Here is a 25066-nt window from a genome sequence, read left to right as displayed (position 1 = left end):
GGAATTTCTAAAATATGAATGGCTGCAGGCTTAATTTTAGCTGAATGGTAAAATACTTTGATACTTATAGCTTTGTAGAAAATCATAAGGCATTCTTCATTATTTTTCTATTTCAAATTTTTAATTAATTTATTTGCAATATTTGAGAGCAATAGAACCACTTTAAAAGAATCTCAAATTTTAGCTGGCTTTCCCTAACTCATTATCCTGACTTGCAGTTCCACTGTCTTTGTGTATTTAAAAACTATTAAATATGCTGATACACTCATTAGATACTTATACTTTTTATCAGAATGCTAAGCCAATAGTTTATAGAACTGGTGATGGATCATGAAGCTAATATTTGAAATAATGTGATTTGTCTGATTATGTTGTAGATGTCCTCTTGGAATAGATATATCAAAAGAAGTTGGAAAAGCCGCCATAAAAGTGCCACATTTAAACATGACCATTTGATTGTTGCTTATCAAAAAAATCCATAAAAGTAGTATTTCAATATTAAAATTATCTTAATTTGTTATATATATATTAAGGTGTAGAAGATATATGAATTTTTCATCAGACCGTTCTCCTATGTTTGATATTTAACTTGCTCTTCCGAGAGGCCAAAATAATGTCACAATTTTATAAAATAATGTAACTTTTTGTTATCAAAAGTAAAACTGCTTGTGGTGAAAAGAATGTACTAATCTTGAAAAGTAGAAAGAAAAACATTGGAAAAAATAGTGATTATGCAAAATTCTGGCCCCATATACTCTAGGCCTGGCTCTTTTTCTCCCTCTTGCAAAAAATAGTAGAAACTATTTTTTAACTCCTGCTGAATCATGAACCTGAATTCTATAATAAAAAAACAATTTTATAAAAATAGCCAAGTCAAAGTCATATCAAATCAGAGAATTCCAAATCAAGACAAAAGATGACTTTCTGTAATAGTAGAACATATGTTCTTATTTATTAAACTATGTTGATTATCCTCTCTGGAGTAAATGCAATATACCTACTCATTTCTTGAAATCCATCTAATTTGAGATTTTAATAACTTGGCATGCACGTAATCCCTTATACGTGTTGTACTCTTTAGTTCACCACATCCATCCACATCTGTTATTTTAGAAATTGTAGTAAGATGAAATAAATGAAACAAAAGTTTCTGTTGGTTTATTTGTTTTTGGTAATTTTCTTTGAATCTGAAACTTTGAACTGCAGATTGTCATTTTTTCTCCTGCCTAGTTTAAAGCACTTGAATATGCTGTCCTTGAAATATAAGGATGATGCTACTAACTATTAAATGTTCTTTGAGAGGTTTTACCAAAAGAGATGGATTTATATTAAATCATCGATTCTGGATCAGATTGTTATCCTTCTGTTTCAGTTTGCTAATCCTGCCAGAATGCGATATATCAGTAATGGAATGGCTTTTATAAAATGGCTTTTATAAAAGGGGTTTATTAAGTTACAAGGTACACTTGTAAGGCCATGAATATATCCAAATTAAGGCATCAACAAGAGGATACCTTCACTAAAGAAAGACAGATCACGTCCGGGGTTTCTCTATCACATGGGAAGGCACATGGCGATGTCTGCTGGCCCTTTGCTCCCATATGTTGTTACTTTCAGCTCCTGGTTCCAGTGGCGTACTCTTTGAGCTTCTGTCTGTCTCCAAACATCTCCAGATTTGCATGTCTTGCTTTTATCTCTCTGCTTTCTGTGTTGGCTCTCCTATGTGTTGGCTCTGCTCAATGTGTTGGCTATGCACTGTATGTTTTCTGCCTTTTATTCTCTTCATACAGGGCTCCCATAAAAGGGTTAAGACCCACCTTGAATTGTATGGGTCACATCTCCATGGAAACTATCTAATCAAAAGGTCCTACCCCACAATAAGTCAGCCCTCAAAGATTGGATTAAAAGAACATAGCTTTTCTGGGGTACATACAGTTTCAAACCAGCACATTCCACCCTCTGGACCCAAAAAGATATTTTCTTTCCATGTACAAAACACATCCATTCTGTCACAATATCACAAAAGCCTTAAACCATTTCAGTAACAATACAAAGTCAGAAACTACAAAATCTCATCCTAAAATCAGTAACAGGTGTGGTTTGTCTTAAGGCAAAAATTCTCCTGGTTGTGGACCTGTAAAACTCAGAACAAGTTATTGGCTGCCAGTATTACAAAGGAGGGACAATCATAGGATAAACATTTCCATTTCCATAGGGAAAATTTAAAAGAAAAGCATGGGTCACAATTCCACAAACTTGTAGGTCATACTCCATTAGATTTCAAACGATGGTCTGAACAAAGGGTGGTGTGCTGCTACAAAAAGGAACAAAGTCTTGAGGCATGCAATGATGTGAAAGAACATGTGGGTCATTTGGTAAAACAAAATAAGCCAGAAACAAAAGAACGAAAATAGTATGGTCACCTTTAGAAAATGCTTAAGGAAACAGGGGCCTAGATTGTAAACTTTTAGAGCAGACACATTAAGTCCGGAGTGGTGATTATTATTTCTGGATTTTCAGAGGCTGTTTTATATGTATAACCTGATATTCAGGGATAAAAATGAATCCGAACAGGTTGGGGTTAAAGTAATTCAGAACATAGGGATAAGGAAGTGTCTGTATTTCAGAACCACAAAGTGTCTTTTGAGACCAATGGAAGTAAGGTTTATTTGATCTGTAACTGAAATTTTCTGTAGTGCATAATCTAATTCACTCTATCTGTATAGCTCATATGAACAATTTAAATACAGGAAGCACAAAATAAGAAAGAGATCCTTTAATCCTGTATAGATTATTGTAATGCCTGGAAACATCCTAGGGTATATTAAGCAGATAATCAAAAAGTATTGTCAAAATCCCCTGACGGTGGGGAGAAAGAATTTGGAACTATTAAACCTTACCATCAGCAAATCCCCTGATACGATGTCAAACTTTAGGGATACCCAAATCAATAGGCCATGCCCTAGATCATGAGGATTACTCTTGTGAAGCTTATGTAGGTAGCAGAGAAGCTTAGACAACCTATAGGCATGCCTAACAGTTACTTCTGGAGGACCACTGTTGTTGCTTAGATGTGGCCTCAGTCTCTCTAAGCCCAACTCTGCAAGTGAAATCATTGCCCTCCCTGCTACGTGGGACATGACATCCGGGGTGAAAGTCTCCCTGGTGACACGGGAGAGGACTCCCAGGGATGAATCCAGGCCTGGCACTGCATGATCAATGATTACATCCTGACCAAAAGGGGAAAAGAAGTGTAATTAATAAAGTATCAGTGGCAGAGGGGCCAAGATGGTGGCTTAGCAATGTGTGCATTTTAGTTCATCCTCCAGAACAACTACTAAATAACCAGAAACAGTACAGAACAGCTCCCGAAGCCATGATAGTGACCGGACACACAGCGTACCCCAGTCTGGACCAGCTGGACTGGCTGCGAGTCTCCGGAACCATGAGCTCCCCAAGCCGCGGCGGCCGGTGGCCGGCGCCCCTCCCCCACAGGCAGCTTCCCAGAGGGAAAGGAAAGAAACTCTAACAGTAGCAGGGACTGAGTCCAACCAAACACCAATTGTGGCAGTAATAACCAAATTCTGACTACTAAAAATAGGCCCCCAGCTCAGGCAAAACTGGTCAAGGGGGAGGTCTCTTATTGGGCTAACTGAAAAACAGGAAGGGGGACGAAACGGAAGTTTTTGTGCCTGTTTCTACGGAGGCTTGGCTGCCTCTGGATTCAGCGGTGGGACTACTCGGGCTGCAACTGCCCCAGGCATAGGCAGAAGCAGAATGCTTTCAGGGCTGTATCCCACCTGTTCCCCAGGGGAGGGGTGAAACGCAATTTAGGTGGAATCCCTCTCTCAAGGAATTCAGACCCCAGGGCTAGGCAATTTGAAGCCATTAAAGGCAGCCTACAAACTCTCCTCTGTCTCCACCACACCCCCAGCAGGGAGAGCCTTCCAAAGTTAAAGGAGCCACAACATCTTTTACTGGTGGGACCCGCAGGCAGACAAGCGCCACATACTGGGCAGGATAAGAAAAACAGAGCCCAGAGATTTCACAGGAAAGTTTTTCAACCTGCTGGGTCTCACCCTAAGGGAAAACTGACGCAGGTGACTCCTGCCCCCTGATAGGAGGCCAGTTTACCCCAGGAAAACCTGGCTGGAGTCTGTAATACCTATGTAGACCCTCCTAAGGGTGGGGAGGGAAAAGGCACCTTACAAGCAGAACAAGAAACAAGAAAACAAGAACTGAAAAATTACCCTCTGTTAAACAAAATGTAAGCTAGAGGCCCAGAAAAAGCTGAACTGAAGGTCAAAAAACAGATAGACAACAAACTCATCTAGCAAGAAAACCCTAGGTAAGTGAAAGCAATCTCCAGAATAAACTAATTAAGGTAATTAAATGTCTAGACGCCAGCAAAAAATAACAAGTCACATCAGGAAAATTGAAGATATGGCCCAGCCAAAGGAACAAACCAATAGTTCAAATGAGATACAGGAGCTGAAACAATTAATTCAGAATATACGAACAGCCATGGAAAACCTCATCAAAAACCAAATCAATGAATTGAGGGAGGACATGAAGAAGGCAAGGAATGAACAAAAAGAAGAAATGGAAAGTCTGAAAAAACAAATCACAGAACTTTTGGGAATGAAAGATACAGTAGAAGAAATGAAAAAAACAATGGAAACCTACAATGGTAGATTTCAAGAGACAGAGGTTAGGATTAGTGAACTGGAGGATGGAACATCTGAAATCCAAAAAGAAACAGAAACAATAGGGGAAAAAATGGAAAAATATGAGCAGGGACTCAGAGAATTGAGTGATAATATGAAGCGCACGAATATACATGTTGTGCGGGTCCGAGAAGGAGAAGAGAAGGGAAAAGGAGGAGAAAAACTAATGGAAGAAAATATCACTGAAAATTTCCCAACTCTTATGAAAGACCTAAAATTACAGATCCAAGAAGTGCAGCACACCCCAAAGAGAAAAGATCCAAATAGAGGGTCTCCAAGACACTTACTAGTCAGAATGTCAGAGGTCAAAGAGAAAGAGAGGATCTTTAAAGTAGCAAGAGAAAAGCAATCCATCACACACAAGGGAAACCCAATAAGACTATGTGTAGATTTCTCAGCAGAAACCATGCAGGCGAGAAGACAGTGGGATGATATATTTAAATTACTAAAATAGAAAAACTGCCAACCAAGAATTCTATACCCAGCAAAATTGTCCTTCAAAAATGAGGGAGAAATTAAAACATTTTCAGACAAAAAGTCACTGAGAGCATTTGTGACCAAGAGACCAGCTCTGCAAAAAACACTAAAGGGAGCACTAGAGACTGATATGAAAAGATAGAAGAGAGAGGTGTGGAGAAGAGTGTAGAAAGAAGGAAAATTGGGTATGATATATAAAATACAAAAGGCAAAATGGTAGAGGAAAGTACTACCCAAACAGTAATAACACTAAATGTTAATGGATTGAACGACCCAATCAAAAGACATAGACTGACAGAATGGATTAAAAAACAGGATCCTTCCATATGCTCTCTACAGGAAACACATCTTAGACCCAAAGATGAACATAGGTTGAAAGTGAAAGGTTGGGAAAAGATATTTCATGCAAATAACAACCAGAAAAGAGCAGGAGTAGCTATACTAATATCCAACAAATTAGACTTCAAATGTAAAACAGTTAAAAGAGACAAAGAAGTATACTATCTACTAATAAAAGGAACAATTCAACAAGAAGACATAACAATCATAAATATTTATGCACCGAACCAGAATGCCCCAAAATACATGAGGCAAACACTGCAAACACTGTAAAGGGAAATAGACACATCTACCTTAATAGTTGGAGACTTCAATACACTACTCTCATCAATGGACAGAGCATCTAGACAGAGGATCAATAAAGAAACAGAGAAGTTGAATATTACAATAAATGAGCTAGATTTAACAGACATTTATAGAACTTTACACCCCACAACAACAGGATACACCCTTTTCTCAAGTGCTCATGGGTCATTCTCAAAGATAGACCATATGCTGGGTCACAAAGAAAGTCTCAACAAATTTAAAAAAATTGAAATCATACACAACACTTTCTCAGATCATAAAGGAATGAAGTTGGAAATCAATAATAGGCAGAGTGCCAGAAAATGCACAAGTACGCGGAGGCTCAACAAAACACTCTTAAACAACCAGTGGGTCAAGGAAGAAATTACAAGAGAAATCAGTAAATATCTTGACATGAATGAAAATGAAAACACAACATATCAAAACTTATGGGATGCAGCAAAGGCAGTGCTAAGAGGGAAATTTATTGCCCTAAATGCCTATATCACAAAAGAAGAAAGGGCAAAAATTCAGGAATTAACTGTCCACTTGGAAGAACTGGAGAAAGAACAGCAAACTAACCCCAAAGCAAGCAAAAGGAAAGAAATAACAAAGATTAGAGCAGAAATAAATGAAATTGAGAACATGAAAACAATTGAGAAAATCAGTAAAACCAAAAGTTGGTTCTATGAGAAAATCAATAAGACTGATGGACCCTTAGCAAGATTGACAAAAAGAAGAAGAGAGAGGACGTAAATAAATAAGATCAGAAATGGAGGAGGAGAAATAACCACTGACCTCACAGAAATAAAGGAGGTAATAACAGGATACTATGAACAACTTTATGCTAATAAATACAATGTAGATGAAATGAACAACTTCCTAGAAAGGCATGAACAACCAACTTTGATTCAAGAAGAAACAGATGACCTCTACAAACCAATCACAAGCAAGGAAATTGAATCAGTCATTAAAAAGCTTCCCAAAGAATAAAATACTTAGGAATAAATTTAACCAAAGAGACAAAAAACCTATATAAAGAAAACTACAAAAAACTGTTAAAAGAAATCACAGAAGACCTAAATAGATGGAAGGGCATACCGTGTTCATGGATGGGAAGACTAAATATAGTTAAGATGTCAATCCTACCTAAATTGATCTACAGATTCAATGCAATACCAATCAAAATCCCAACAACTTATTTTTCAGAAATAGAAAAACCAATAAGCAAATTTATCTGGAAGGGCAGGGTGCCCCGAATTGCTAAAAACATCTTGAGGAAAAAAAACGAAGCTGGAGGTCTCACGCTGCCGGACTTTAAGGCATATTATGAAGCCACAGTGGTCAAAACAGCATGGTATTGCCATAAAGATAGATATATCGACCAATGGAATCGAATAGAGTGCTCAGATATAGACCCTCTCATCTATGGACATTTGATCTTTGATAAGGCAGTCAAGCCAACTCACCTGGGACAGAACAGTCTCTTCAATAAATGGTGCCTAGAGAACTGGATATCCATATGCAGAAGAATGAAAGAAGACCCATATCTCACACCCTATACAAAAGTTAATTCAAAATGGATCAAAGATCTAAATATTAGGTCTAAGACCATAAAACAGTTAGAGGAAAATGTAGGGAGATATCTTACGAAACTTACAATTGGAGGCGGTTTTATGGACCTTAAACCTAAAGCAAGAACACTGAAGAAGGAAATAAATAAATGGGAGCTCCTCAAAATTAAACACTTTTGTGCATCAAATAACTTCATCAAGACAGCCTACACAATGGGAGATAATATTTGGAAATGACATATCACATAAAGGTCTAGTATCCAGAATTTATAAAGAGATTGTTCAACTCAACAACAAAAAGACAGCCAACCCAATTACAAAATGGGAAAAAGACTTGAACAGACACCTATCAGAAGAGGAAATACAAATGGCCAAAAGGCACATGAAGAGATGCTCAATGTCCCTGGCCATTAGAGAAATGCAAATCAAAACCACAATGAGATATCATCTCACACCCACCAGAATGGCCATTATCAACAAAACAGAAAATGACAAGTGCTGGAGAGGATGCGGAGAAAGAGGCACACTTATCCACTGTTGGTGGGAATGTCAAATGGTGCAACCACTGTGGAAGGCAGTTTGGCGGTTCCTCAAAAAGCTGAATATAGAATTGCCATATGACCCAGCAATACCATTGCTGAGAATCTACTCAAAGGACTTAAGGGCAAAGACACAAACGGACATTTGCACACCAATGTTTATAGCAGCGTTATTTACAATTGCAAAGAGATGGACACAGCCAAATTGTCCATCAACAGAAGAATGGCTAAACAAACTGTGGTATATACATACGATGGAATATTATGCAGCTTTAAGACAGGATAAACTTATGAAGCATGTAATAACATGGATGGACCTAGAGAACATTATGCTGAGTGAGTCTAGCCAAAAACTAAAGGACAAATACTGTATGGTCCCACTGATGTGAATGGACATTCGAGAATAAACTTGGAATATGTCATTGGTAACAGAGTCCAGCAGGAGGTAGAAACAGGGTAAGATAATGGGCAGTTGGAGCTGAAGGGATACAGACTGTGCAACAGGACTAGATACAAAAACTCAAAAATGGACAGCACAATAATACCTAAATGTAAAGTAATCATCTTAAAACACTGAATGAAGCTGCATCTGAGCTATAGGTTTTTTGTTTGTTTGTTTGTTTATTGTTTTGTTTTTTGTTTTTTTTTACTATTATTATTACTTTTATTTCTTTTCTCAATATTAACATTCTATATCTTTGTCTGGTGTGTCACTAATTCTTCTAAACCGATGTAAATGAACTAAGAAACGATGATCATGCATCTATGTGATGATGTTGAGAATTGCTGATTGCATATGTGGAGTGGTGTGATTTCTAAATGTGGGGTTAATTTCTTTTTTTTTTTCTGTTAATTAATAAAAAAATAAAAAATAAAAAAAATTTTAAAAAAAGCTTCCCAAAAAGAAAAGTCTAGGACCAGATGGCTTCACATGTGAATTCTACCAAACATTCAAGAAAGAATTAGTACCAACCCTGCTCAAACTCTTCAAAAAAATTGAAGTAGAGGGAAAGCTACCTAATTCATTCTATGAAGCCAACATCACCCTCATACCAAAACCAGGCAAAGATATTACAAAAAAAAGAAAACTACAGACCAATCTCTCTAATGAATATAGATACAAAAATCCTCAACAAAATTCTAGCAAATCGAATCCAGCAATACATTAAGAGAATTCTACATCATGACCACGTAGGATTCATCCCAGGTATGCAAGGATGGTTCAACATAAGAAAATCAATTAATGTAATACACCATATCAACAATTCAAAGCAGAAAAATCACATGATCATCTCAATTGATGCAGAGAAGGCATTTGACAAGATTCAACATCCTTTCTTGTTGAAAACACTTCAAAGGATAGGAATAGGAGGGAACTTCCTTAAAATGATAAAGGGAATATATGAAAAACCCACAGCTAATATCATTCTCAATGGGGAAAAACTGAAAGCTTTTCCCCTAAGATCAGGAACAAGACAAGGATGTCCACTATCACCACTGTTATTCAACATCGTGTTGAAAGTTCTAGCCAGAGCAATTAGACACAAAAAAGAAATACAAGGCATCAAAATTGGAAAGGAAGAAGTAAAACTATCACTGTTTGCAGACGATATGATACTATGCATCGAAAACCCTGAAAAATCCACAGCAAAACTACTAGAGCTAATAAACGAGTACAGCAAAGTGGCAGGTTACAAGATCAACATTCAAAAATCTGTAGTGTTTCTATACACTAGTAATGAACAATCTGAGGGGGAAATCAAGAAACAAATTCCATTTAAAATTGCAACTAAAAGAATAAAATACTTAGGAATAAATTTAACTGAAGAGACAAAAGACCTATACAAAGAAAACTACAAGAAACTGTTAAAAAGAAATCACAGATGACCTAAATAGATGAAAGGGCATACCATGTTCATGGATTGGAAGACTAAATATAGTTAAGATGTCAGTTCTACCTAAATTGATTTACAGATTCAATGCAATACCAATCAAAATCCCAACACTTACTTTTCAGAAATAGAAAAACCAATAAGCAAATTTATTTGGAAGGGCAGGGTGCCCTGAATTGCTAAAAGTAACTTGAGGAAAAAAAACGAAGCTGGAAGTCTCATGCTCCTGACTTAAAGGCATATTATGAAGCCACAGAGGTCAAAACAGCATGGTTCTGGCATAAAGACAGATATATTGACCAATGGAATTAAATAGAGTGCTCAGATATAGACCCTCTCATCTATGGACATTTGATCTTTGATAGGGCAGTCAAGCCAACTCACCTGGGACAGAACAGTCTCTTCAATAAATGGTGCCTAGAGAACTGGATATCCATATGCAAAAGAATGAAAGAGGACCCGTATCTCACACCCTATACAAAAGTTAACTCAAAATGGATCAAAGATCTAAACATTAGGTCTAAGACCATAATACAGTTAGAGGAAAATGTAGGGAGATATCTTATAAATCTTATAATTGGAGGCGGATTTACGGACCTTACACTTAAAGCAAGAGCACTGAAGAAAGAAAGAAATAAATGGGAGCTCCTCAAAATTAAACACTTTTGTGCATCAAATAACTTCATCAAGAAAGTAAAAAGACAGCCTACGCAATGGGAAACAGTATTTGGAAATGATATATCAGATAAAGGTCTAGTATCCAGAACCTATAAAGAGATTGTTCAATTAAACCACAAAAAGACAGCTAATCCAATTACAAAATGGGAAAAAGATTTGAACAGACACGTCTCAGAAGAGGAAATACAAATGGCCAAAAGGCACATGAAGAGATGCTCAACATCCCTGGCTATTAGAGAAATGCAATTCAAAACCACAATGAGATATCATCTCACACCCACCAGAATGGCCATTATCAACAAAACAGAAAATGACAAGGATGTGGAGAAAGAGGCACACTTATTCACTGTTGGTGGGAATGTCAAATGGTGCAATCACTGTGGAAGGCAGTTTGGCGGTTCCTCAAAAAGCTGAATATAGAATTGCCATATGATACAGCAATGCCATTGCTAGGTATCTACTCAGAGGACTTAAGGGCAAAGACACAAACAGACACTTGCACACCAATATTTATAGCAGTATTATTTACAATTGCAAAGAGATGGAAACAGCCAAAATGTCCATCAACAGACAAATAGCTAAACAAACTGTGGTATATACATACCATGGAATATTATGCAGCTTTAAGACAGAATAAACTTTTGAAGTATGTAACAACATGGATGAACCTAGAGAACATTATGCTGAGTGAGACTAGCCAAAAACAAAAGGACAAATACTGTATGGTCTCACTGATATGAACTGACATTAGTGAATAAACTTGGAATATATCGTTGGTAACAGAGACCATCAGGAGATAGAAATAGGGTAAGATATTGGCTAATTGGAGCTGAAAGGATACAGACTGTGCAACCGGACTGGATACAAAAACTCAGTAATGGACAGCACAATACTACCTAACTGTAATGTAATTATGTTAAAACACTGAATGAAGCTGCATGTGAGAATGATAGAGGGAGGAGGGCTGGGGACATAAATGAAATCAGAAAGAAAGATAGATGTTAAAGGTTGAGACGATATAATCTAGGAATGCCTAGAGTGTATAATAATAGTGAAATGTACAATGTACAAATTTTAAAAATGTTTTTGCATGAGGAAGAACAAAGGAATGTTATTATTGCAGGGTGCTGAAAACAGATGATAATTAATACTTTAAAATGTCACCTTATGTGTGAGACTAAAGCAAAAAATGTTTATTTGTTACAAAATTTATATTTTGACTACAGCATTTCCTAATATAACTCATGTAGATAGTTTGATTGAATGTCATAAGTACTTGGAATCTCAGGTAGGACATGAGATTTTGTTGGTTTGTCCAGAGTGATGTCCCGATGAATCCCAGAGTGATTTGATCAGTGACTGGAATAGTATTTGCAAGCCCCCTTCAGGGAATGGTGAGAGCGGGGAGAAATTCAACTTCCCCAAGTTGAATTCTTGATATTCTCACAAGCAGTGAGGACAACCAAAGCTATAGGATGAGCCCCCAGTCTTGGGATTTGTTCACATGAAACTTAACCCCACAAAGGATAGGTCAAGTCTACTTAAAATTTAGGCCTAAGAGTCACCCCCAAGAGAGCCTCTTTTGTTGCTCAGATGTGGCCTCTCTCTCCAGCCAACATGACAAGCAGTCTCACCACCCTCCCCCTCTCTGTGTGGGACATGACTCCCAGGGGTGTGGACTTTCCTGGCAACATGGGACAGAAATCCTGAAATCAGCTGAAACACAGCATCAAGGGACTGAGAAAAACCCTAGAATGAACTGAGAATTAACATCAAGGGATTGAGAGAACCTTCTCGACCAAAGGGGGAAGAGTGAAATAAGACTAATTGTCAATGGCTGAGAGATTCCAAACAGAGTCAAGAGGTTATCCTGGAGGTTATTCTTATGCATTAAGTAGATATCACCTTGTTGTTCAAGATGTAGTGGAGAGGCTGGAGGGAACAGCCTGAAAATGTAGAGCTGTGTTTCAGTAGCCATGTTTCTTGATGATGATTGAACAATGATATAGCTTTCTCAGTGAGACTCTGTGAATGTGAAAACCTTGTGTCTAATGCTCCTTTTAGCTACTATATCAACAGAAGAGTAGAATATATGGAATAAAAATAAATAATAGGGGGAACATATGTTAAAATAAATTTAGTTTGAAATGCTAGTGGTAAATGAAAGCGAGGGGTAAGGGGTATGGTATGTATAATCTTTTTTTTCTCTATTATCGTTTTATTTCTTTTTCTGTTGTCTTTTTATTTCTTTTTCTAAATTGATGCAAATGTTCTAAGAAATGATGAATATGCAACTATGTGATGATATTAAGAATTACTGATTATATATGTAGAATGGAATGATATCTTAATGTTTTGTTTGTTATTTTTTTTAATTAATAAAAAAAAGTTTAAAAAAAAATAAAGTATCAGTGGCGGAGAGAGTTCAAAGAGAGTCAAGAGGCTACTGTGGAGGTTGCTGTTAACGCAAGCTTCAGTTAGACCTTGCTACCTATCATAGCCTGCGAAATCCCAAGCAGGACCATTCCAGTCAATCCCATAGAACACCTAGGGCAATATATAAGATTCCACAACTCCTTGCTCTAGAGTAACTTTCCAGAAACCTGCAACCTCTAGATGGGTCCGTGGTCCAGATAAGTCCTGAAACCTAACCTAGCTTTTCCAGAACATCAGATTGTTCCATCTCCCTATCCCATATTAGTGACAGACCCTTCCAAAATGAAAAATTTAGGATTGCCATTGCCCAGACACCCCTAAAGAGAGGGACAGAAAGATCAAACGTGATGGTGGAATTATATATATAGAAGATAGGGTTTAACAAATGAATATGGATGCTGCATCATTAAATTGATATCTCTTTTAGTCTACGGTATTTTAGAGCAGCTAGAAGTAAAACCTAAAATTGTGGAATTGTAACCCATGTCAAACTCTGAAATATGTTCTACAACTAATTGTGGTGCTGTGCTTCGAAATTTATACTTTTTGTATATATGTTATTTTTCACAAAAAAAGAAGGAAAAAGTCAATTGTGATGATAAAAATATATTTAAGCCCTCTAACCACCTATATTCTGAAGCAGGTAGAAGGAAAAATCTGAGAGGATCGTATGGTAGCCCATGACAAACATTGGAATCTGTCCTGTAACTACTTGTTGAAGCGTACTTTGAATGCTACTGCTTTTTTATTTCTTTGCTTTACATATATGTCATACTATACAATAAAAAAGTTAAAAATAAGGACATTACATCCCACAACAGCAGGATACACCTTTTTCTCAAGTGCTCATGGATCATTCTCAAAGATAGACCATATGCTGGGTCACAAAGCAAGTCTTAACAAATTTAAAAAGATTGAAATCATACACAACACTTTCTCGGATCATAAAGGAATGAAGTTGGAAATCAACAATAGGCGGAGTGCCAGAAAATTCACAAATACGTGGAGGCTCAACAACACACTCTTAAACAACGAGTGGGTCAAAGAAGAAATTGCAAGAGAAATTAGTAAATACCTCGAGGCGAATGAAAATGAAAACACAACATATCAAAACTTATGGGATGCAGCAAAGACAATGCTAAGAGGGAAATTTATTGCCCTAAATGCCTATATCAGAAAAAGAAGAAAAGGCAAAAATGCAGGAATTAACTGTTCACTTGGAAGAACTGGAGAAAGAACAGCAAACTAATCCCAAAGCAAGCAAAAGGAAAGAAATAACAAAGATCAGAGCACAAATAAATGAAATTGAAAACATGAAAACAATAGAGAAAATCAATAAGACCAGAAGTTGGTTCTATGAGAAAATCAATAAGATTGATGGGCCCTTAGCAAGATTGACAAAAAGAAGAAGAGAGAGGATGCAAATAAATAAGATCAGAAATGGAAGAGGAGACATAACTACTGACCTCACAGAAATAAAGGAGGTAATAACAGGATACTATGAACAACTTTACGCTAATAAATACAACAATTTAGAGGAAATGGACGGGTTCCTGGAAAGACATGAACAACCAACTTTGACTCAAGAAGAAATAGATGACCTCAACAAACCAATCACAAGTAAAGAAATTGAATTAGTCATTCAAAAGCTTCCTAAAAAGAAAAGTCCAGGACCAGATGGCTTCACATGTGAATTCTACCAAACATTCCAGAAAGAATTAGTACCAACTCTCCTCAAACTCTTCAAAAAAATCGAAGTGGAGGGAAAACTACCTAATTCATTCTATGAAGCCAACATCACCCTCATACCAAAACCAGGCAAAGATATTACAAAAAAAGAAAACTATAGACCAATCTCTCTAATGAATATAGATGCAAAAATCCTCAATAAAATTCTAGCAAATCGTATCCAACAACACATTAAAAGAATTATACATCATGACCAAGTAGGATTCATCCCAGGTATGCAAGGATGGTTCAACACAAGAAAATCAATTAATGTAATACACCGTATCAACAAATCAAAGCAGAAAAATCACATGATCATCTCAATTGATGCAGAGAAGGCATTTGACAAGATTCAACATCCTTTCCTGTTGAAAACACTTCAAAAGATAGGAATACAAGGGAACTTCCTTAAAATGATAGAGGGAATATATGAAAAACCCACAGCTAATATCATCCTCAATGGGGAAAAATTGAAAACTTTCCCCCTAAGATCAGGAACAAGACAAGGATGTCCACTATCACCACTATTATTCAACATTGTGTTGGAGGTTCTAGCCAGAGCAATTAGACAAGAAAAAGAAATACAAGGCATCAAAATTGGAAAGGAAGAAGTAAAACTATCACTGTTTGCAGACGATATGATACTATACGTCGAAAACCCGGAAAAATCCACAACAAAACTACTAGAGCTAATAAATGAGTACAGCAAAGTAGCAGGTTACAAGATCAACATTCAAAAATCTGTAGCATTTCTATACACTAGTAATGAACAAGCTGAAGGGGAAATCAAGAAACGAATCCCATTTACAATTGCAACTAAAAGAATAAAATACCTAGGAATAAATTTAACTAAAGAGACAAAAAACCTATATAAAGAAAACTACAAAAAACTGTTAAAAGAAATCACAGAAGACCTAAATAGATGGAAGGGCATACCGTGTTCACGGATTGGAAGACTAAATATAGTTAAGATGTCAATCCTACATAAATTGATCTACAGATTCAATGCAATACCAATCAAAATCCCAACAACTTATTTTTCAGAAATAGAAAAACCAATAAGCAAATTTATTTGGAAGGGCAGGGTGCCCCAAATTGCTAAAAACATCTTGAGGAAAAAAACGAAGCTGGAGGTCTCGCACTGCCTGACTTTAAGGCATATTATGAAGCCACAGTGGTCAAAACAGCATGGTATTGGCATAAAGATAGATATATCAACCAATGGAATCGAATAGAGTGCTCAGATATAGACCCTCTCATCTATGGACATTTGATCTTTGAAAAGGCAGTCAAGCCAACTCACCTGGGACAGAACAGTCTCTTCAATAAATGGTGCCTAGAGAACTGGATATCCATATGCAAAAGAATGAAAGAAGACCCATATCTCACACCCTATACAAAAGTTAACTCAGAATGGATCAAAGATCTAAACATTAGGTCTAAGACCATAAAACAGTTAGAGGAAAATGTTGGGAGATATCTTATGAATCTTACAACTGGAGGCGGTTTTATGGACCTTAAACCTAAAGCAAGAACACTGAAGAAGGAAATAAATAAATGGGAGCTCCTCAAAATTAAACACTTTTGTGCATCAAAGAACTTCATCAAGAAAGTAGAAAGACAGCCTACACAATGGGAGACAATATTTGGAAACGACATACATATCAGATAAAGGTCTAGTATCCAGAATTTATAAAGAGATTGTTCAACTCAACAACAAAAAGACAGCCAACCCAATTACAAAATGGGAAAAAGACTTGAACAGACACCTATCAGAAGAGGAAATACAAATGGCCAAAAGGCACATGAAGAGATGCTCAATGTCCCTGGCCATTAGAGAAATGCAAATCAAAACCACAATGAGATATCATCTCACACCCACCAGAATGGCCATTATCAACAAAACAGAAAATGACAAGTGCTGGAGAGGATGCAGAGAAAGAGGCACACTTATCCACTGTTGGTGGGAATGTCAAATGGTGCAACCACTGTGGAAAGCAGTTTGGCGGTTCCTCAAAAAGCTGAATATAGAATTGCCATACGACCCAGCAATACCATTGCTGAGAATCTACTCAAAGGACTTAAGGGCAAAGACACAAACGGACATTTGCACACCAATGTTTATAGCAGCGTTATTTACAATTGCAAAGAGATGGAAACAGCCAAAATCTCCATCAACAGAAGAGTGGCTAAACAAACTGTGGTATATACATACGATGGAATATTATGCAGCTTTAAGACAAGATAAACTTATGAAGCATGTAATAACATGGATGGACCTAGAGAATATTATGCTGAGTGAATCCAGCCAAAAACTAAAGGACAAATACTGTATGGTCCCACTGATGTGAACGGACATTCGAGAATAAACTTGAAATATGTCATTGGTAACAGAGTTCAGCAGGAGTTAGAAACAGGGTAAGACAATGGGTAATTGAAGCTGAAGGGATACAGACTGTGCAACAGGACTAGATACAAAAACTCAAAAATGGACAGCACAATAATACCTAATTGTAAAGTAATCATGTTAAAACACTGAATGAAGCTGCATCTGAGCTATAGGTTTTTGTTTTGTTTTGTGTTGTTTTGTTTTGATTTTACTATTATTACTTTTATTTTTTTCTCTATATTAACATTCTATATCTTTTTCGGTTATGTTGCTAGTTCTTCTAAACCAAGGCAAATGTACTAAGAAATGATGATCATGCATCTATGTGATGATGTTAAGAATTAATGATTGCATGTGTAGAATGGTATGATCTCTAAATGTTGGGTTAATTTCTTTTTTTCCGTTAATTAAAAAAAAAAAAAAAAAGAGAAGGGATAATTGGAGATGAAGGGATACAGACTGTACAACGGGACTGGATATAAAAACTCAGAAATGGACAGCACAATACTACCCAATTGTAATGCAATTATGTTAAAACACTGAATGAAGCTGCATGTGAGGTATAGGTTTTTTGTTTTTGTTTTTTTTGTTTTTTTTCTTTCTATTATTGTTTTAATTCTTATTCTGTTGTCTTTTTATTTCTTTTTCTAAATCGATGCAAATGTACTAAGAAATGATGAATATGCAACTATGTGATGTTATTAAGAATTACTGATTGTACATGTAGATTGGAATGATTTCTAATTGTTTTGTTAATTCTTTTTTTAATTAATAAAAAAAAAAAAGAAAAAAAAAAAAAAGCTGAATATAGAATTGCCATACGACCCAGCAATACCATTGCTGAGAATCTACTCAAAGGACTTAAGGGCAAAGACACAAACGGACATTTGCACACCAATGTTTATAGCAGCGTTATTTACAATTGCAAAGAGATGGACACAGCCAAAATCTCCATCAACAGAAGAGTGGCTAAACAAACTGTGGTATATACATACGATGGAATATTATGCAGCTTTAAGACAGGATAAACTTATGAAGCATGTAATAACATGGATGGACCTAGAGAACATTATGCTGAGTGAGTCTAGCCAAAAACTAAAGGACAAATACTGTATGGTCCCACTGATGTGAACGGACATTCGAGAATAAATTTGGAATATGTCATTGGTAACAGAGTCCAGCAGGAGGTAGAAACAGGGTAAGATAATGGGCAATTGGAGCTGAAGGGATACAGACTGTGCAACAGGACTAGATACAAAAACTCAAAAATGGACAGCACAATAATACCTAAATGTAAAGTAATCATGTTAAAACACTGAATGAAGCTGCATCTGAGCTATAAAAAATAAAAAATAAAAACAAAGTTAAAAATAAAAAATATATATACTTCTCAGGTTTTAGCATTTCTCATGCATTTGTAACATTTATCATTAAAAATCTCAAAGTAATACAATGAGTTGTTGAAGAGGATCAGGTCTCTTTAGCCCTGAATACCAATTTTAAAATGTTGCTAACAATTGATACATATATGTTTTATATACACAACCATGCCAGTTGGTGACTGTGCTGGTTTGAAAGGATTTATGTACCCTAGAAAAACCATGTTTTAATCCTAATCAATCTTGTGGGAGCAATCGTTTCTTCTAATCCCTATTCCATATTATAGGGTGGAAACTTGATTAGATTATCTCCACAGAGATGTGGCTCGCTCATTTGGGGTATTAAGCTTGATTAGATGGAGACGTGACTCCATCCCATTCCAGGTGGGTCTTGATTACTTTACTGGAATCCTTTAAAAGAGGAAACATTTTGGAAATGGCTTGAGATCTGAAAGAGCCACCAGAATGATGAGAGAACCACAGAGTCCACCAGCCAGTGACCTTTGGAGATGAAGACAGAGAATGCCCCCAGGGGAGTTTCATGAAGCCAGAGGCCTAAAGAGGAAGCTAGTAGATGTTACCATGTTTTTGCCCTGTGCCTTTCCAGTTGAGAGAGAAACCCTGAACTTCATCAGCCTTTCTTGAGTGAAAGTAACCTCTTGTTGGTGCCTTAATTTGGACATTTTTATAGACTTGCTTTAATTAGGACATTTTCTCAGCCTTAGAACTGTAAATTAGCAACTTATTAAATTCTCCTTTTTAAAAGCGATTATAGTTCTGGTATATCGCATTCTGGCAGGTAACAAACTAGGACAATAAGTTTTAACAGCAAATTTAAGTGCAGTCATTCTACACTTAAATAAGTATAAATAAGAAAATTTACTTATTTTTTTAAATCAGAACTCTGACCTGATGTTAATAAATTCCAGTAGACATACTAAGGAATATCTGTTTAGTTTCAGTATCAAGATTTCCACACAAGGAATCCTTTCATACTTAAAATGTTTTTATAAGCCTTCAGGTGGCTCCAGATTGGGTTTCTGTACATTTTTACCAAGTTGGTTCAAAAGCACTATTCTTGGTCTTGAAACTTTTATAATATCTGATGAAGTTGCAGATGAAAAAGAAAAGATATTATGAGAGACAGTAGTCTTTTTTGTTGGCCTGAAGAGTCCCATGAAGTTAGTTACAGGAGGTATTAAAGTCAAAGAATCTCTCGGTTGAAGTTTAGGTTTTGATTTTCTTCGATGCTCTTTCCCTAAAAATTAGAAAGCCACAATCTTTCTTGAGCCTAAGAATCCTAAGTATAGTTTCATTACTTCCAGTTCTATATAGTTTTATTTTCATTACATCAACAAACCTACTAAGAGAACAGATCACAGACTTTTAGATTTGGGGGACCAAAAATTTGTGAGGACCAACATATGATTGCTAAATTTTTATTATGACAAGTTGCCACTAATAAATGAGCAAGTGCTAACTACTTTAAATATTATTTATAAAAGAACAGACATTTTAAAACCAAAAGAAAGTGGGAAAAATATAATTCCCAAATGATGGGTTTTATACTGAATGAAATTTATTTTTTCATAAACTCACTACATGGTCCCTATTTTTTCTTATGTTACCACAAACCTATGAAAACTTCACAGACCATTACTGGCACTCAGATTTTTAAAAATTAGTAAGTGCAGGAAAAGTGGGACTAATTTTATTCTTTTATATAAGTTACTCTTACACTGAAGAAGCCATACAGATAAGTAGACATTCTTCTACCCATGCTATCCAGAAATACAGCCTTCCATACATACCTAGCTCCCCTCAGGTACTCCCTGAGGAGTATCCCTTTTACTGTCTCCTTTTCTTTCCCTTTCTTTTTGTGATTCTGACAAACTGTTCTTGACTTCTAAATGGTTTTGTTCTTTATTTTGGCAATAGGACAATATACAAAGTAATGCTGATTTTGGTGCTACACTAAGCACATATGAACACACACTAAGCATATACATGAAATCAGTGTTAAATATTTTCCCTATTACATGTCTAATAGGATGGAATAAGTACCAATATAAGGTCCAGACTGATCTCTGCAGATCTTGACCAGTCAATAGTCATGTACCAGCTACATACAAAAGTGTACAGCATATTAGTAGAAAAAATATGGGCTCTGCGCTAAGAATGTATAAGATAGTTATGGTGCTGTTTAAAAAATGACATATCCATGAATGGTTTGTGAAAAAAAGTAAGGGGGGTATCTTGGTCAAGTGATGTTAGTAGGGAAGCTCTTCAAAGAAAACATTAACATGGACTTATACTTGGGAGGACCTTTTCGGTGAATGGAATTACAAAAACAAAAAATTAAAGATAAATTTGGGTGCATACCTCTACATTTTGAGTTTTTAGAGATGGAACATAAAATTATAAAATATAAGAGCTAGAAAGTACATTAGAAATTAAGGAAAAATCAGTTACCTTTTTTAAAGATTGGAATTATGGATGGTCCTCCATTTTTCTCCAGACTAAAAGGAAAGCATTTTTTTATCAGAAAAACAAGATACATTTAAAAAGACTTACTGTACCTAGGTACAATGTTCAATGCCTAATGGGCTAATTCACACGTTAACTAGTTCAGCACACCTAATATAGCCTGGTTTTGCCATTCTAAGTTGTTTTATCATTCTGTTCTCATAACATTTGATCATACATTAAAAATTTTAATTTATCTAGCATTCTATTGGCCAAATATCTTTTTAAAATTTATTTATTAATTAAAAAATAAAGAAACAAAATAAAACATACATAATCAGTAATTCACAATATCATCACTTAGTTGCATATTCATCATTTCTTAGAACATTTGCAGTAATTCAGAAAAAGAAATAAAAAGACAATAGAAAAAGAAATAAAGTGAACACAGGAAAGAAAAAAAAAGATTATACCTACCATACCCCTTACCCCTTGCTTTCATTGATCACTAGCATTTAAACTAAATTTATTTTAGCATTTGTTCCCCCTATTATTTATTTTTATGCCATATGTTCTACTCCTTTGTTGACAAGGTAGATAAAAGGAGCATCAGACACAAGGTTTTCACAATCACACAGTCACATTGTGACAGCTGTATCATTATTCAATCATCCTCAAGAAACATGGCTACTGGAACACAGCTCTACATTTTCAGGCAGTTCCCTCCAGCCTCTCCATTACATCTTGAATAACAAGATGATATCTACTTGATGCATAAGAATAACCTCCAGTATAACCTCTCGACTCTGTTTGGAATCTCTCAGCCATTGATACTTTGTCTCATTTCCCTCTTCCCCCTTTTGGTCAAGAAGGTTTTCTCAATCCCTTGATGCCAAGTCTCAGCTCATTCTAGGGATTTTCTCAATCCCTTGATGCTGAGTCTCCATTCATTCCAAGATCTCTGTCCCACGTTGCCAGGAAGGTCCACACCCCTGAGAGTCATGTCCCATGTAGAGAGGGGTAAGGTGGTGAGACTGCCTGTTGTGTTGGCTGGAGAGAGGGGCCACATCTGAGCAACAAAAGAGGCTCTCTTGGGGGTGAATCTTAGGCCTAAATTTTAAGTAGGCTTAATCTATCCTTTGCGGGGTTAAGTTTCATATGAACAAATCCCAAGACTGGGGGCTCTGCCTATAGCTTTGGTTGTCCACACTGCTTGTGAGAATATCAAGAATTCAACTTGGGGAAGTTGAATTTTTCCCCATTCTCATCACTTCCCGAAGGGGGCTTTGCAGATACTTTTGGCCAAATATCTTGATAAACTGAATCACCGGTTTATCAGTTATGTATTAATTGATATTCATAATGATCTTCAGAGACATCCTAAAACATTTTCTGAAACATCAGTGAATTTTATTCTGTTGTTAAAGTAGAAATTTAAATTCAGTTTATTAAACAAAAAATTCTGTATCCTTATATTCTAGTATAGATTAAGAAGTCCTGGCTCTTTTTGAAATAACTATACTTTATAAAATGGATTGGTACTCATAATTAAAGAAACACAAATTAAAGCCTTCTAAGATACTATTGGTGAGATTTTTGGGGACTTATACACTGCTGCTGGGAGTACAAAATAGTACAACCACTGTGGAGAGTAATTTGGCAATATCTAACAAAACTATATATGCATTTACCCTTTGATCTAGTAATTCAACTTCTGGGAGTTTAATTTGAAGATAACACATATCTTCATATATATGAAACAACATATGTACAAAGTTACATGTGGCATCATTATTTCTAATATCAAAATATTGGAAACAACCTAAATGTACATTCATATGTGCTTGGCTGAATAAACTAGCATATATTCACAAAATGGTATACCATGTAGCTATAAAAATGAAGATCCCTAAGAACCAATAGAGAGTAAGTTCATAATATATTGAGTGAAAACACTTTGCTGACTCCTACCTCTATGATTTACAATATGTATCTTATCACAATTTACCTATAAATAAATAGGTATGTATTTATTTCATGTATAATATGTACATGACCCTTACATTATACGTCCTCTTTTCCCTCTTTTGTGCTAGTGCTATTACACATCTTACTTCTACATATGTAATACATTGTTATTATTTTTGTTTAAAATAGTTTACTTTTAACGAAATTTCAAAGTGAGGGGGAAAAATGTCCTCTTTGTTCATATATTTACTATTTCTAGCATTGTTCACTCTTTGTATAGCTCCCAGTTTTTATTTGGGATTATTTGCCATCCACCTGAAAAAATTTCCTGTAATATTTCTTGTAGTGCAGCTCTGCTGGCAACAAATTCTCTCAGCGTTGTGAAAATGTATGTTTTATTTTTAGAAGATATTTTCACTTGGTATAGAATTCTTGGTTAACACTCTCATAGTTGCTCTTCCATTGTCTTCTGGTTTGCTGGTTTTTATGAGAATTCTGATGACATTCTTTGTTCCTCTGTATCTAATGTGTCTTCGTTTCTCTGGCTGCTTTTAACATTTTTCTCTTTATTATTGGTCAGCAGCTTTATTTGGGTTTTCATTTGTGTGGATTTCTTTTTGTTTATCCTGTTTAAGACTTGATGAACTTCTTGGATCTGTCATTTTTAGTTTCATCTAATCTGCAAAATTTTCAGCCATATTTTTCTTCAAATTTTTTTTCTGTCCCCTACTCTTCTCTATGACTCCTGTTGCTTGTATATTAGATTGCTTGATATTGTTCCCCCAGTCACTGCCACTGTTCTCTTTTTTTTTTTTTTTTTTTTTGTCTTTTTTCTCGGTTTCATTTCAGGTAGTTTTTGCTTTGTCTTTAAGCTTACTGATCTTCTGCAGTCTATCTGTTGTTAATCCCATAGTGAAATTATTTCAGATATTACATTTTTCATCGCTAGAAGTCGGTCCTATTTTATATATATGATTAATCTTCTCAATATTTTCATCTTTTTCTTTAAATTGAGCATATTGAACATAATTTTGAGAGCTTTCCTAAAATCTTTGTCTTAATTCCATCATTGCTATCATTTCTGGATTTGTTTTTACTAAATGATGTTTCTCCTGGATATAAGTCATATTTCCCCTGTTCCTGACATATTTAGTAATTTTTTACTGGATGGTGGGCATTGTTATTTTATGCTGGTAAATGTTCAATTTTTAAGTATTCCATTTAAAATGATTGGACTTTCCTGGCGGTCAGTTAAGTTACTCATGGATTAGCTAAATCTTCTTAAGGTTTATTTTTAACCATTTTAAGGGAGGGGCTACAGTATTTTTTATAGCTAATTTAGTTCTACTACTAAGACATTCATATTTATGGGGATCTCTACTGAATGTGCTGTGTAATCAGTGAGGTTTCTCCGCTCTAGCTGGTGAGAAATCGAATAATTCCCAATCCTGGGTAGCTCTGGGAATTCTCGGTTTACAGACCCCTGGTAATTTTTTTTTTTTTCCACTTGCAATTGTTCCTTGTCTGGTCTTGTCCAGTTTTGCTTTACACATGCTCAGATTGATATTTAGTATTAGGCCCATTGGAATCCCTATATAGATTTTTTTTTTTTTTTGGTATGCTGTATGGTGGGCTAACATTTCATTCTTTTTCCATGTGAGTATCCCGTTATTGCGGCACCATTAGTTGAATTTTTCTTTGTTTGTTTTTGTTGGTTTCTTTGTTTGTTTGGGAAGTGCATGGGCCAGGAATTGAACCCAGGTCTTCCACATGGCAGGCGAGAATTCTACCACTGAACTATTCTCGCACACCCCCATATAGATTTTTAGAATTCTTCCTGAGTCCCTCTCTCCTCTCTAAGACTCTGCCCTGCAAATTTCAGCCACCTTATCCTTCAAAAACTCTTGATTGTCTCCTTAACAAGATCACCAGGCTCTGTTTGGATTTTCTTTTGCTGCACCATGGTCCAGAAATGCTTCCTGGAGCAATTTTAGGGTTCACCTAATTTGTTTTCCTTCCTTCGGAGATCCAGCCCTATCCTGACTGTGGGCCAACAGCTGAAAAAACAGTTATTGCATATATTTTCTCTAGTTTCCTATTTGTTTACAGCAGGAGGACAATACCTGTAGCAGTTACTCCTTCATGGGTAGACTTGGAAGTCTTATAAATCCCACACTCTTAATCACTCA

General features: G+C 35.9%; 2 protein-coding genes across 15 annotated transcripts in view; one reads left to right on the top strand and one right to left on the bottom strand.

The window, feature by feature from the left end:
* OSGEPL1 (O-sialoglycoprotein endopeptidase like 1) overlaps nt 1–25066 on the top strand; it is an 84556-nt gene that overhangs the window by 16526 nt on the left and 42964 nt on the right. For 2 of the 7 annotated variants that reach the window (XM_077154445.1, XM_077154439.1), the window contains one exon: nt 378–12566. The exons of 3 other annotated variants lie outside the window; for them this stretch is intronic. In XM_077154445.1, coding sequence (XP_077010560.1) covers nt 378 — 1 coding nt within the window. In that variant the 3' untranslated portion in view covers nt 379–12566. Of the gene's footprint in view, nt 1–377; nt 12567–25066 lie in introns of those variants that run through there. 2 more of the 7 variants (XM_077154438.1, XM_077154441.1) reach the window with 2 other exon arrangements.
* The window catches only part of ANKAR (ankyrin and armadillo repeat containing), a 94333-nt gene continuing 88607 nt past the window's right edge, over nt 19341–25066 (bottom strand). For 5 of the 8 annotated variants that reach the window (XM_077154416.1, XM_077154420.1, XM_077154418.1 and 2 more), the window contains 2 exons: nt 20916–20962; nt 19342–19701 (listed from right to left, as the gene is read on the bottom strand). In XM_077154416.1, the coding sequence (XP_077010531.1) occupies nt 19451–19701; nt 20916–20962 (298 nt within the window). In that variant the 3' untranslated portion in view covers nt 19342–19450. Of the gene's footprint in view, nt 19702–20915; nt 20963–25066 lie in introns of all 8 variants that reach the window. The other 3 variants (XM_077154421.1, XM_077154422.1, XM_077154424.1) reach the window with 1 other exon arrangement.

Source organism: Tamandua tetradactyla, chromosome 3 (genome assembly GCF_023851605.1).
Source record: "Tamandua tetradactyla isolate mTamTet1 chromosome 3, mTamTet1.pri, whole genome shotgun sequence".
Taxonomy (NCBI): domain Eukaryota; kingdom Metazoa; phylum Chordata; class Mammalia; order Pilosa; family Myrmecophagidae; genus Tamandua; species Tamandua tetradactyla.
Note: the sequence above shows the minus strand (reverse complement) of the source record. Positions and strands in the feature narration are given on the sequence as shown.